The sequence below is a fragment of the Mustela erminea genome, chromosome 5 (genome assembly GCF_009829155.1).
Source record: "Mustela erminea isolate mMusErm1 chromosome 5, mMusErm1.Pri, whole genome shotgun sequence".
In the NCBI taxonomy this organism is placed as follows: Eukaryota; Metazoa; Chordata; class Mammalia; order Carnivora; family Mustelidae; genus Mustela; species Mustela erminea.
Window position 1 is genome coordinate 113981965 of NC_045618.1, and position 12852 is coordinate 113994816.

Genomic DNA, 12852 nt, shown 5'->3' on the forward strand with positions numbered 1-12852 from the left:
GTTTTCCAGGTACACAGTATATTCTTACTGTGAATGGTAGGATCTGGAAATACTGTGAATTGTTAAAAAGATGTTTGGAAACTCACTCATAGTTGATGTTCTTTTTTTTTTTTAAATGACATTATTTTTCCAAGTATATTATTGGGAAGTAGTTAAATAATGAAAATTATTGTAAATATCCAGAATATCTTTTTTTTTTAATAGTCCTTGAAGGCTCTCCGCAATTCAGACTTGAAACCATATATTATCTTCATTGCACCCCCTTCACAAGAAAGACTTCGGGCGTTATTGGCCAAGGAGGGCAAGAATCCAAAGGTAAAGTTATTACAGTGTTGTACTGTTCCATTGAAAGTAAACATGAAACAGTCATGACCTAACATGTCACAGTGCTTAAAAGCTACATCAGCTTGAGCTTTCAAACTGATTATTCTTTCTGCCATATCACTTTTCCCAAAATTGCTGTTGTTGCCTCTGGCTGGACTGTGGCAGCTCTCCAAAGCAGGGGCCTTCTCTTGTTGTTCTCCACGTATTTCCTGTAGCCATCCCAAATGTATGGTTACCTTTGGCATTCCTTAAAACATCCTTAATCTTTTTCACATGGTTTTGTGTTATTTCCAATAGGGATTATGTAACCCCCTGCCCTCTACACCCCAGAAAAAAGTTCTCTGCAGATTCTTAGGAATTACCCACTTTTCTCTGCAGATATTCTGCATATGTGGGGCATCAGAGTTGGGAGCTCTTGCTTTTCTGTGGTTGAAATTTATGTTCTGTTTGTCTTCTCCCTTTTGTCTTCTCACATGATCTGAAATGGTAAATTTTTAAAAATTATTTTAGATGCTGGACATGGTTGAGTGTAGTTCACATTTTACTAAACATTATTAATAAAACTATAATTAATGTGTTAGTCTGAAAGTATTGACTTTATTTAAATGTGTGAAATGAAAACTGTCAAGTGACTTCCTATATCAAAGTAACAAATACTTTTCCTTGTTTTTTGCTGATTTCTTAAATATTTGTTTTATGGAGGAATCACTCAGTTCTTCTCATTTCATTTGCTCTAAATCTCTTTGAAAGCCATAAACACACATCATAATACTCTTAAGATCCTTAAAAGTCATTAAAAGCATATCATTCCTTTCCCATGATTCTTGGCTGTGCACCATAGCCACCAACCTTCTTTCTTCCTTCCCAAGATAGATCTTTTTCCATTCTCGGTCTACTTATATTTCTTACTCAATCTGTATGTGGAGGTTTTACATTTCAGTGTCTTCTTAACGCTATTCACAGTCAAGGATTTTCCCATCCTCAGTGATGAGCATAATTCTGGTTGCCTTGTTCAGGCTAAATAGGTCCGCCGGTTAACGTAGTGTTCACCCCTTTTTCATGTTTCCAACACAGTCGTAAGCTCATAAATTAGTGGAGTCAGAGCATCTGCTGTTCTTGGCACTTGGGAGGATACCAAAAAAAAAAAAAAAAAAAAGAGGCATGATCACTGGCTGTTCTTGAGGGGGATTACAATGAAGAAAACGAAACTAATGCTCTGTGAAACTTTGGTAGACCAGAGATACCATGGTTGTTTAAGGAAAAGGATGGACCGGAGTGTACTTCCTCCTATTTGTTCAGCCTAATTTTTCTGTTTTCTACTAGGCACACTTATTTTGTCGTTTTTCTTCTCCAAGGATTCAGTATCATGCAAGGGCTATATACCATTCAGAAACATGTTAGGTAACTTTGGGTTGGTGGTCTCAGGCAGGTAGTGTTCTCACGGGATTATTTATCCCATTATTTTGAATTAGCTGTCCCAAATTGAGTAAGGTCTAGAAAGATACCAACTATACGTATTTTTTAAAGGAAGAACTTACTCAGTACCAAAATGTTTTAGCATTTTACAGTATGCTTGATTTTCTAATGAGAGTTCTCTAATTTTTAAAAATTAACTTCATTGAAATTATTTTATATACAATAAAATGCATGTGTCTTATTTGTATAATTCAGTGAGTTTTGGCAAAACATATACCATGTCACTGCCATGCCAGTTGAGATTTAGAACATTTTCATCACAGAAAATTCTCTCGTTCTTTGAATTTAATACCCTTCCATTCTTCCCTAGGCTACCACTAATTTGCTTTCTGTCACTATAGATTTATGGTGTCTCTTCTAGAAGTTCATATAAATGGAACCATAAGAGTTTGTTTGCATCTGGCTTTTGACCAGCATGTTTTTGAGATTCATCAATGTTGTATCTAATAGTAGTAGTTCATACCTTCATACTGCTGAGTGGTAGACCATGAGTTATACATGTATCACAATTTATCAGTTAAAAATTATCTGGGATGCGGCACCTGGATGGCTCAGTTGTTAAGTGTCTGCATTCAGCTCAGGTCATGATCCAGGGTCCCTGATCAGTGGGGAGCCTGCATCTCCCTCCCACTCCCCCTGCTTGTATTCCCCTCTCTCACTGTGTCTGTGTCAAATAAATAAATAAATAAATAAATAAAATCTTTAACCCACTGAGCCACAAAGCCTCTACCTTCAGCTCAGGTCATGATCCTAGAGTCCTGGAATCGAGCCCCGCATCGGGCTTTCTGCTCAGCAGGGAGTCTGCTTCCTCCTCTTTCTCTCTGCCTGCCTCTCTGCCTACTTGTGATCTGTCAAATAAATAAATTTTAAAAATAAATAAATAAAAATCTTTAAAAAAAAGTAATTTGGGTTGCTTCCAATTTTGAGCCAGTGTGATTAAAGCAGCTGTAAACATCCATAGTCTCGTGGTGGACATCTGTTTTTGTTTCTCTTGAATTGCTGGATCAAATGGTTAAGTGTCTATTTTAACTGTATAAAGCTGCCAAACTGTTTTAAATCAGTTGATTCCATTTGTTCCCCATCCTTATTAGATTTTGCTTTTGTTGGTTAACAATTTTTGCCATTCAAGTGTGAAGTGTTATCAAGCTTTTCATTTGCATTTGCCTGATGACAAATGATAGTCATATCTTTTCATGTAGTCATTTAGGCATATTCTTTTGTGAAATGTCTTTTTTTTTTTAGTTTTCTTATGGAGTAGTAAAAATTCTTGTATATATTCTGGATATAAATATTTTCTCAAAGTGCTTAAAGAAGCACACTTTTTTACTTTTCTTATGGTTAATGATTTTTGTGTACTGTCTGAAACAACTTGCCTGCTCCAAGATTACAAAGATTTTATCCCATGTTTTCTTTTAAAAACTTTCTTGTGTTAGCTTTTACTTTTAGGTTTGTAATCTCTCAAACTAATCTTTGTTTCAGAGTGAAGCAAGGGTGGTAGTTGGTTTGGTGTTTTTGTTTTGTTTTTTAACAGATACAGATGTTCCATTGCTCTAGCATCATTTCTTGAAAAAGACTTTTCTTTTTCCCATTGAATTATATTGGCACATTTTAAAAAAATGACCTCCCCAAATATGAACAGGAAGCAGGGTGGGGGTTATTTCTGGACTTGATCCCATATTTATGCTAATATCACAGTCTTGATTACTGCAGCTTTATTATAAGTCTCAAAATTAAGTCATAAAGGGGCGCCTGGGTGGTTCAGTGGGTTAAGCCTCTGCCTTCAGCTCAGGTCATGATCTCAGGGTCCTGGGATCAAGCCCCACATCAGGCTCTCTGCTTAGCAGGTATCCTGCTTCCTCCTCTCTTTCTGCCTGCCTCTCTGCCTATTTGTGATCTCTGTCAAATAAAATCTTTTTTTAAAAAAAATCATAAAAAGGAATGACGTACTCATACATGTTACAGACATTGTAAGTGAAAAAACCCAGTCACAAAAGACCATATGATTCCATTTTATGGGATGTCCAGAATAGGCAAATATATAGGGACCTAAGTAGATTACTGGTTGCCTAGGGCTGGGGGTTAGGAGAAAATGGGGAGTGGCTGCTTATAGATAGGGAGTTTTTGGCTGCAGAGAGGGTGTGGGTGATGAAAATATTCTGAAATTGTGATATTGATTGCACAGCTCTGTAACTATACTAAAAACACTTGAAATCATTCACTTTAAAATAGGTGAATTATAAATGAATTCTAATTTAAGAAAGTCCCTACCAAAAAAAAAAATCCCTGGTGTTTCTATAGAAATTGAAAAGATGATTTTTTAAAATTTATATGGAAATTAAAAGGAGTAACTAAAACACTTTAGAAAAGGAACTAAGTTGGGGATGGAGGGGTACCTGGGTGACTCAGTTAAGTGTCCAACTTTTGGTTTTGGCTCAGTTCATGATCTCAGGTCGTGGAATGGAGTCCCCGTGTCAGGCAACACACTCAGCAGGAGTCTGCTTGAAATATTCTCTCTCCTTCTCCCTCTGCCCTTCCCCCCATCATACAGGTACTCTCTCCCTCTTTCAGATAGATAAATCTTTAAAAAAAAAAAAAAATTAAGCCAGAGACCTTTTATCTTTAATTTTCTTTACTATTTGACTCTTTTCTATTTAATTGACTTATTTTATTCTTACATTTTGGCTTTAATTTGCATTTGCTCTAGTTTCTGAAGAAAACTTAGATTTTTAAGTCTTTTTTTTTTTCCTTTCCTTCCCCCCCACCCCAAGATTTTATTTATTTGACATCACTAGCAGAGGAGCAACAGGCAAAGGGAGAGGGAGAAGCAGGCTCCCCACTGAGCAGGGAGCCGGATGTGGTTCTCAATCCTAGGACCCTGGGATCATGACCTGAGCCAAAGGCAGACTCTTCACTGACTGAGCCACCAGGCACTCCTCATCTTTTCTAATACAAAGTTAGAAGTTTTCCTCTAAGCATTTCCTTAGTTGCATTCTACAAATTTTTACATTTTTTCTGTTCCCTTTGTCGTTTTCTTCTTGAACACATGGGTTATTTAGAAGTATGTAATTTTCTAATTTCTACATATTTGGAGATTAAAAAAATATTTTACTGATTTATAATTCCATTGTGATCAGAGAACATATATAAAGATGTGAATCTTTCAAAAATGTCTCAGCCTTATTTTATGATCCAACATCGGTTCTGTCTGGGTGTATGCTCCATGCACACCAATAAAGGGTGATGTATCTTACAGCCTTTTTATTCCACAAAAACATTTTGTTTCATCTTAGTCATGAATTATATTTTGAAAAACAGGAGAAAATTAAAACCTAAATTAAAATAAATGGTATAAGCCATTTTGGCAAAAGAGAAAATGCCTTAAGTTTAATAAAGAAAAACTAGGTGGATTTTTTTCTTTATGTGAATCTATGTGAGATGTAGGGCTTTACATTTCAACTCTAGCACCACAAAGTTTAGATTATGTTTTGACTTTCTGGAATGTTGTGTCAGTAGTCTTGAGATTTGAATAGACCCTAAGCTTTAGTAAGAATGTTACAGTGTGTTTAGTTACTTATAATGGTGTAGTAGAGTCCCTAGGAAACAAAGGATTCTGTGTACCACAGCCAGATGCACAACATTCCAGAATGAAAATTAAGAGAGCCACACAAGAAACTGATTTTAGGACAGGCCGGATTAGTTGTATTTTTAGTAGGTCTTCCTACTGTTGCAGAAGATCAACCAGTTGAATAAGTTGTTTTGTATTGTGGGTCCAATATAATATTGGTGTGTCTTTTTTATCAGAAATATTTGGACTTACGAGTGAGTTCTCTTCATTGATGAGTGCTTTGGGGGTAGTTTTACTTTCTTGAACACATGTGCCTGGTAATCAGGGGATTCTGCCCAAGTTTCATACCCCAACTTACTACCTGCTCATCTTTGTGAAACAGCTGTTTCCTTTACCCAGTGTTTTAAAGTAGCCTGCTCTGTGTCATTTCCCAAACTCTCCTTAGGATACTTTTTTGCATCTTTAAAGACCTCCTTTGTGTACTGCAAACAGAGAAGCTAGCCAAGTAACTCCCCCAGAACATTAGATCATTAAATTTGGGTTGACAGGCAGTGTTTTCATGGAAAGAAACCCATTCTATTGGTCCTTTTCTTTCCCCATGATATTTACCCTGCCAAACTCTGCAATAGATCTAAAAGGACAGCAAATCTTTATAAAGCCAAGAGTAGATGGCATTTTGGGTCCTACCAACCTTGCTTCAACCTGAAAGGTTTGCTCTGTATTACAAAAGATGTTTTTGTTTTTGTTTTTTTTAAAGAAAAGGTGATGATGCCCTAAAATGCTAGAAAACAAATGCTTGTAGGGGATTCTTATTAACAGTCTTTGCTCTTGAAGCCTCTAGTGAGTAAAACAAATACAAACTTGAGTAGCAGTATGAACAGGTTGTACTGAGTCCCAAATGATTCCATATGGGTCCTGAAGACACCAAAGCAAAGGAAATCAGAGGCCATGAGAGGGCTGAAGAGGAGCTCCTGAAGTGGCATATTTTGATAGACAGTAAGCAACAGGTGGCCATGTTTTGTTCTTCAGTCACCTGTGACTCATTGTGTATTTTTTAAGGAATGGAATTACCTGTTTTTGTATTCTCTTTACAGCCTGAAGAGTTGAGAGAAATCATTGAGAAGACTAGAGAAATGGAGCAGAACAACGGCCACTACTTTGACACGGCAATTGTGAATTCAGATCTTGATAAAGCCTATCAGGAATTGCTTAGGTTAATTAACAAACTTGATACTGAACCTCAGTGGGTACCGTCCACTTGGCTGAGGTGAGGGAAACATCCATTCTGTGGTATGACTGGACTTACCTGGCAAACTGCCACTAGGAAGAGAGCCCTGATACTTCAGCAAGACCCTGAAGTAGCAGGCCAAATAAGCTGTAGACCTGTTCTTTGATCTCAAACTAGTGAGAAAATCCCCTTAGGCAATTTGTGCATAGCAGTCTTTATTCTCTGGACATGGCTTCAGAGATTCTTGCCTCCTCTTGAGGATTCTAAATGGAAGCTTTCAATAGACCAGTTCCATTTTGTCCCTGTAAAAATGTTTTAATTCTGTTTTCACCTAACTAAATCTTTACTGCCTGGTCCTATTTCCATGAAAAATTTGTCTGTATATATACAATGGTCCATGTCTCACATAGTTATAAATATTGATGCTATTTAACAGTTAACTTAAAGGACTTCATGGGAATGGGGTGAGGTGGGGGACAACTGTGCTTCTGTGTACTGGGCAGGACAGTATTTGGTTAGAAGGCTTGTTTTGTCATCAGAAATACTTTACTAAAATGGTGCCATTGGTCTCAAACTATTCTGTTAGGCTTAAATTCATTTGTGTGTCTTTTAATTCTGAAACATTCCATTAGAAAGACCAGTTTTTTAGCTCAGACTATGGATCAGATTTCATGGCACACTCAACAGATTCTGATCTAATTAAATATCTTTTTAACGATTTTCTGAAGTTTTTGCTTATATAGTCACAAGTGATTGGTTCTATAACCTTGCATCATTTCTCTGATCTGCACAGTACAATAGAATGTGTAAGTTATACTTTTATGAATGGCAGATGGTCATATAAACTGTTGATGGTTAGTTTTTCCTCATGATGCAAATCGTTTTTCATATATGAGAGGACATAGCACATTTGACAGTTTTGCGTTTTTTATATATGAGCACAGTATAACTTGACTGTGCCATATATAAGTAATAAACTGGAATTGTGGGATGAAATGTGGGATGAATATAGCTGCTGTACTGTATACTAATATTTAATAGGTTGACAAATGGTCATTGATAACTTATTTAGCATTGGAATAAAATTATACCCAAAGGAAGATACTATAACAACTGACTTTGAGATCACAAGGAAAGGATGACCTGAAAGTCATTTGAACATTATAGGAAAAGAACATAGGTGGTGGCGGGGAGTTAAGCATACAGAAGCAAGTTTTTATCCTATCAAGTTCTGCCTCTTAACGACCAGAATGCAATGTCTTGTTAAATCATAAATGTTTAAGCTAATGGGATTTTCATACTGTCTCTATAGCTGTAGCTTTAAAATTCAACTTCTGTAATTGGTATGGAAAGTGAATTTGTAGTCTTTTCAAGCCTTTAGGGATGGTGTGATGTGTGTCAAACAACCTCAAATGTGAATGTCTTGATTTTATTTTTATGACTTTAGCTACAGCATTTCCTGTTCCCAAAGCGAAACACTGGAATAACATGGAGTTGTCACTTAATTTAACGTAAACAATTGTTTTTAATGAGTAGTTTGTCTCATTGTTGTGTATATATTTGATTTCTATGTAATTTTACTTGAACAAATGTAGATAGTTTATGTTGCCTTTTCTGTTCAAATTTGCATGGCCTTGAAGTTGGCTGCAATGTGTCTTTATATGGAAATACTTTCAAGATAACCGTTCCTTAGAAAGAAAGTAACATTCCTGGGTCAGGGGAAGAGTTGCCATACTTTTTTTTACAGATCTGAAACACTCCAGTTAAGGACAGAGAAAACCAACAATATTAGCACTTAATCTTTTCAGTTTTCCAGTTTACTTTCTCTTAAGGAATGAAAGTGGTAGACAGTGGAGTTTTATGAGCTGCTTTTCATAACTGACAACTGTTTTCAGCCCTAAGATCTAAAAGGTTGACCCTTTTAAGCAGCTGTTGTGCCAGTTCCGGAGTTAGCCTACAGACTGTTGAGCCACATGAGGGCCATGTGCTTTCACAAACAAAGCCCCTACCAAGGCACATGCCATGTCATACAATACTCTTAGCTGACAAGAGAATTTGGGAGTCAGTGAAGTCCTAGAGTTCTTATCAGCAATGGGAGACAGAGAAATTTTTATATCCCAAACTTTTCTCAGTCTCAGTGACAAGGATGTGTTGATATTCAACACAATCCCTGAACAAAGTGAAAACTTAGTGGCTGGCTTCCTTAAGGAAAACAAGCCTTGCTAATACACCCAGTTATCCAGCCACTCTGGCCAGTTCCATTTCCTGTCCTTTGTGGCTCTGACTGGAGACCCCAATGTGGGAGAGGCGTCATCCATTTATCGGAATGACGCAGTAGCTCATGAAATGCACATTAGCTCAAATAAGGAAATACCTTCCCTTGCTAAGTTTTCATAAGTCAGAACAAATGCAAAAGAATAGTATTTAGAGTAATCCAGATTTGCTTTACATGAAAAATGTAATGTCTGGATTTTCTTTTTTCTTTTTCTCATGGCCCAAGGAGTAAGTACTGATAAGGAATAATTTGAATGTAATTTTGTGAATGTGTATGGAAACTATAAACCAGGGATTTAGCCTTAATAAAAGGTAACCTTTCTGACATCTATTGTTAATCCTCCTTTGTACTCTTACTTGTATCTGCACTCTTATTTTGAGTTGTCATACTGCACACTGTATTGTGAAAACAAAGTAAAATTATATTTCAAATAAAACCACTGAGTACGTCCTGTGTTTATGTCCTCTGCTGTTCAAGGTTTCAACTTGCCTAAGCATTCGGTTTGCAAGTTTTTGCCAGAAATAAGTCCACTTGGAACCTCTGAGTGAACCATAAAATACCTTTTAATTTATTCATGGTGGGGGAGTGCCCCCTATTGGCACAGATGTAGGTTCTGGTTCCTTGTTTTATTAAAGATAACACTATGAACTTAAACATTTTCAAGGAAAAAAAGAACATATGTAATACTCGACCAAACTCCACTTCTGTGTAGCCAAGGATCTGAGGGGACAAAGACTAGGATGTGAGTTGACAAATACGTAACATTCACTTTCCTACCGCACCACTACATTGCCCAAAGGAGGTGATCATACCAGCAAAAAGTGGCACACATACACACCTGCTACCCTTCTGGCTATTCCTGATCATTTCCTTCCCCTATGGATCACAGCATTCCACACAACAAATCTGGTTCACTGTTTTCTTCTGATTTCTAGTTAACAGTATGCTAACACCACAAAGTCATCTGCAGTTTTGTAGGGAGTTTAGCCAAGGCCAATACAAAAGAGCTTTAAGAAGCCACAGGAGAAATCTAGGTACTTCTCCTGCCTCAGCAGGTGAAGGTGAAGACAAACTTTACCTGAGTGAAAAACCATTAAGTAACCAGGGCTCTCATACCCTTCGAGCTATTTTTTGCTTCCTAGAGAGGCAGTACATACTGCTTAAGAACCAAGGCCTGCATCCTAGCTCTGCTATCTGACCTGACAATGCCTCAGTTTTCTCTTCTGTAAAATGGAGAGAATAGTACTTACACTTCAGTCCAGTGTTGGGAGGATTAAATGTTAAGCCTTGAAAATAGGTTAACACTGAATTGCTTAGGAACTCACTTGGTTTTCCAATCACTGCTAAGTTACCTACAGAATAAAATGTCCAATTCAAAACAGGACTTGCCAAAACACAGCTCCTCCAGAACAGGCCTTGGGATCTTACCTTTACCCAAAGTTTTAAATACAGGGGAGGCAAAAAAAAAGAGGGGGGGGGCGTGGTTAGAAGAACATAAAAACACTGAAGGTAGACTGCCTGGATTTAAATCCTGGATTCACCACCTTATAGCTTTTTGACCTAGAACCAATTATTCTAGCTCCCTGTGCCTTAAAAATTTCTTCCGTAAAATGTGGGATTAAAATAACATGCATCTTATGGTTGTTGTGATAATATAAATAAAATACTTAAAAGAGGGCCTGACACATAACTAAAGATTATTTTGTAGCAGGTATTAAATGTCTGCAAAATTGCTTGGGACTTTAAAAAGCCTAGGCTTGCAATATCAATTGACTTAACATACAATACTGATAAGCCAAGTGTTACCAATTTCACCAAAAACTGTCCTATAGCCAATCACCTCAGAAATGCCCAGCACTGGGTACAAGAATGCCCGAGTAAACACGGATGGCTCACCAGCTCAAACAGCACAAAAAAACCTCAGATCCTGATATGGCCACTCAAATGCCTCATCTTCCTATTTAATGGGAGACAGCAAGTGTTACTGCTTGTAAGATAAAAGTTACCTTATTACATACTCTCAGATGAGAATTATTTTTCTTAGGTTAAGGAAGAAGTATTAATAACCCCTCTTAACTCACTGGCATGTTTAAGTACCCCGAAATTCAACAATCATCTCCATACTATGAAGGGGGAAAAAAGAGACTATCCATGTCCTACATGTCCGCAGACAAAGCTCTTGGTAGGGGACAATCCCATGTGCCAATCTCAGGTTAATAACATGACTGATACTGTTAGTACCTTAAGGAAAAAAAAAGAACAATTCATTTTTATATCATTTTACTGTTTATGCCATAATCACATTAAAATTGGCAGAACTCCCATGACAGATAGGACAGAGACCTGTCATGCAAGGAAAAATAGTGAAGGTTTCATAAAGCTTGAGAGGAAGCACCAGGGTTACACAGGACGGCGGCAGCACTCTCAGACAACAGTGCCCCAGTGTCGGAGCAGGAAGGAAGCAGGCTGCTACAGCAACAGCTGGCCCGAGGCCACTGCTATTTCCTAAGGGGAATTTCCTAATATGCTTGGTAAGCAGATCACTTGAACAGATGTACATGGAACAGGGTACTGCTTCTGCCGAATAAATTCTACAGGTTCCTTTGAGATTCTACAAATCTCAAGTGATAAATGGTTGCTGATTAGGATTTTGCAAAGGTAGTCCCAAAACCAACATCCAGGAAAATTTAACCACCAGTGAATTCTTAGGCCAAAAAATAAACAGCCACACATACCAAACCTACACATCGTGATTTAAGATGGTGCCATGTTAGGGCTTATGAAAGAACCAGAGCAGGAAAGATTATTCAAACAGAAGATCCTCATCCTTCTCTTCAGCCAAAAGATTAGCAGGCTCCATCACCTCGCCAGCTGCCCTCCGTTGCTCCAAGTCTTTCTCCGATTTTTCCTTGAGAATCTTTTTCTTCTCCTGTATTTTCTTTAACCTGTAAAACAAAAGGAGGGAATTTTCTGAACACTATTTCAATTCTAAGTAGATTTGATTCCGCTAGTTTTGTAACAAGGATCATAAACATCTATAAACTAGAACAAAATTTTATTTCAAGTGCAGTGATGTATAACCCATTTTTAAAATAAAGATTTGAGGTAGAATATACACATTTTTAAGCTAATAATGGACTTTGAGGAGGGGGGAGAGAGACTATACATGTCCTACGTGTCTGCAGAGAAAGCTCTTTTTAGAAGATCATCCCATGTGCCAATCTGAGCATAAGACTGACTGATATTCTTAACAGTAAATTTTTTTTTTTAAAGTCCCTATCCCAGACTCTAAACCTTGAAATCCATTCCTTGATAATGGAATACCTTTAGAGCACTCAGGCATTTATTAAAATTTTAAATCAGTTTGGAACACCACAATCCTGAATGTCACTGAAGGACAGAACACAATAAGCTTTCATAATTAAGATTATAAATCACAGATGCTACTCACGATATTAAATCATAGATGGCCACATCTTCCCTGAATACAGGTCTTCACCTGTCTCCCACCATCTCTAAACCTGGCACACTGACCTCTGTACTACCGGTTTAGTGTCATCATCCCTTCCAACTCTAATTGTTCATAACCAATTTATGTACATGCCTCATTTCTCTGAGTACTGTGCTAATTCTCCAAAGGTATGATTTATATTATTACATCATGCCCCCAAGTACCTTATACTTTCTCCTGGGACATGTTCACCATGCAATACATATTTGTTGATTGATTAATTCTAGTTTATTTTTATAAGGGAGACACCCGATCTAAATTATTATTTCATTTTAAAGAATAATCAAGTCTATGAATAGTTTACCCTAAGGGCCTAACTTCTTGGAGATGCCGTATTTTAAATATGTGCAAAACTTGGCACAGATTAGTCTCCAGAACCTTCGCCAATATTATGTCTCTTGCTTCGCATTTATCAGAATGAAATACAGGCTGTGTTAATTCTAAAGAACATAAGCCAAGAGTCTCTGAGCAAC

General features: G+C 37.3%; 2 protein-coding genes and 1 long non-coding RNA gene across 7 annotated transcripts in view; 1 reads left to right on the forward strand and 2 right to left on the reverse strand.

Moving 5' to 3' along the window:
• The window catches only part of MPP5 (membrane palmitoylated protein 5), a 75925-nt gene extending 66611 nt beyond the window's left edge, over positions 1 to 9314 (forward strand). For all 5 annotated transcript variants that reach the window (XM_032344550.1, XM_032344546.1, XM_032344548.1 and 2 more), the window contains 2 exons: positions 205 to 315; positions 6460 to 9314. In XM_032344550.1, coding sequence (XP_032200441.1) covers positions 205 to 315; positions 6460 to 6636 — 288 coding nt within the window. In that variant the 3' untranslated portion in view covers positions 6637 to 9314. The remainder of the gene's footprint in view (positions 1 to 204; positions 316 to 6459) is intronic.
• LOC116591555 lies at positions 190 to 2412 on the reverse strand. The gene is made up of 2 exons (XR_004286049.1): positions 1174 to 2412; positions 190 to 802 (listed from the first exon to the last, which is right to left on the reverse strand). It is a non-coding gene; the product is annotated as an uncharacterized LOC116591555 (long non-coding RNA).
• A 161-nt stretch (positions 9315 to 9475) lies between the features above and the next one.
• The window catches only part of ATP6V1D (ATPase H+ transporting V1 subunit D), a 31347-nt gene continuing 27970 nt past the window's right edge, over positions 9476 to 12852 (reverse strand). Inside the window, exon 9 of the mRNA XM_032344554.1 lies at positions 9476 to 11813. Within this exon, the coding sequence (XP_032200445.1) occupies positions 11672 to 11813 (142 nt within the window). The 3' untranslated portion in view covers positions 9476 to 11671. The remainder of the gene's footprint in view (positions 11814 to 12852) is intronic.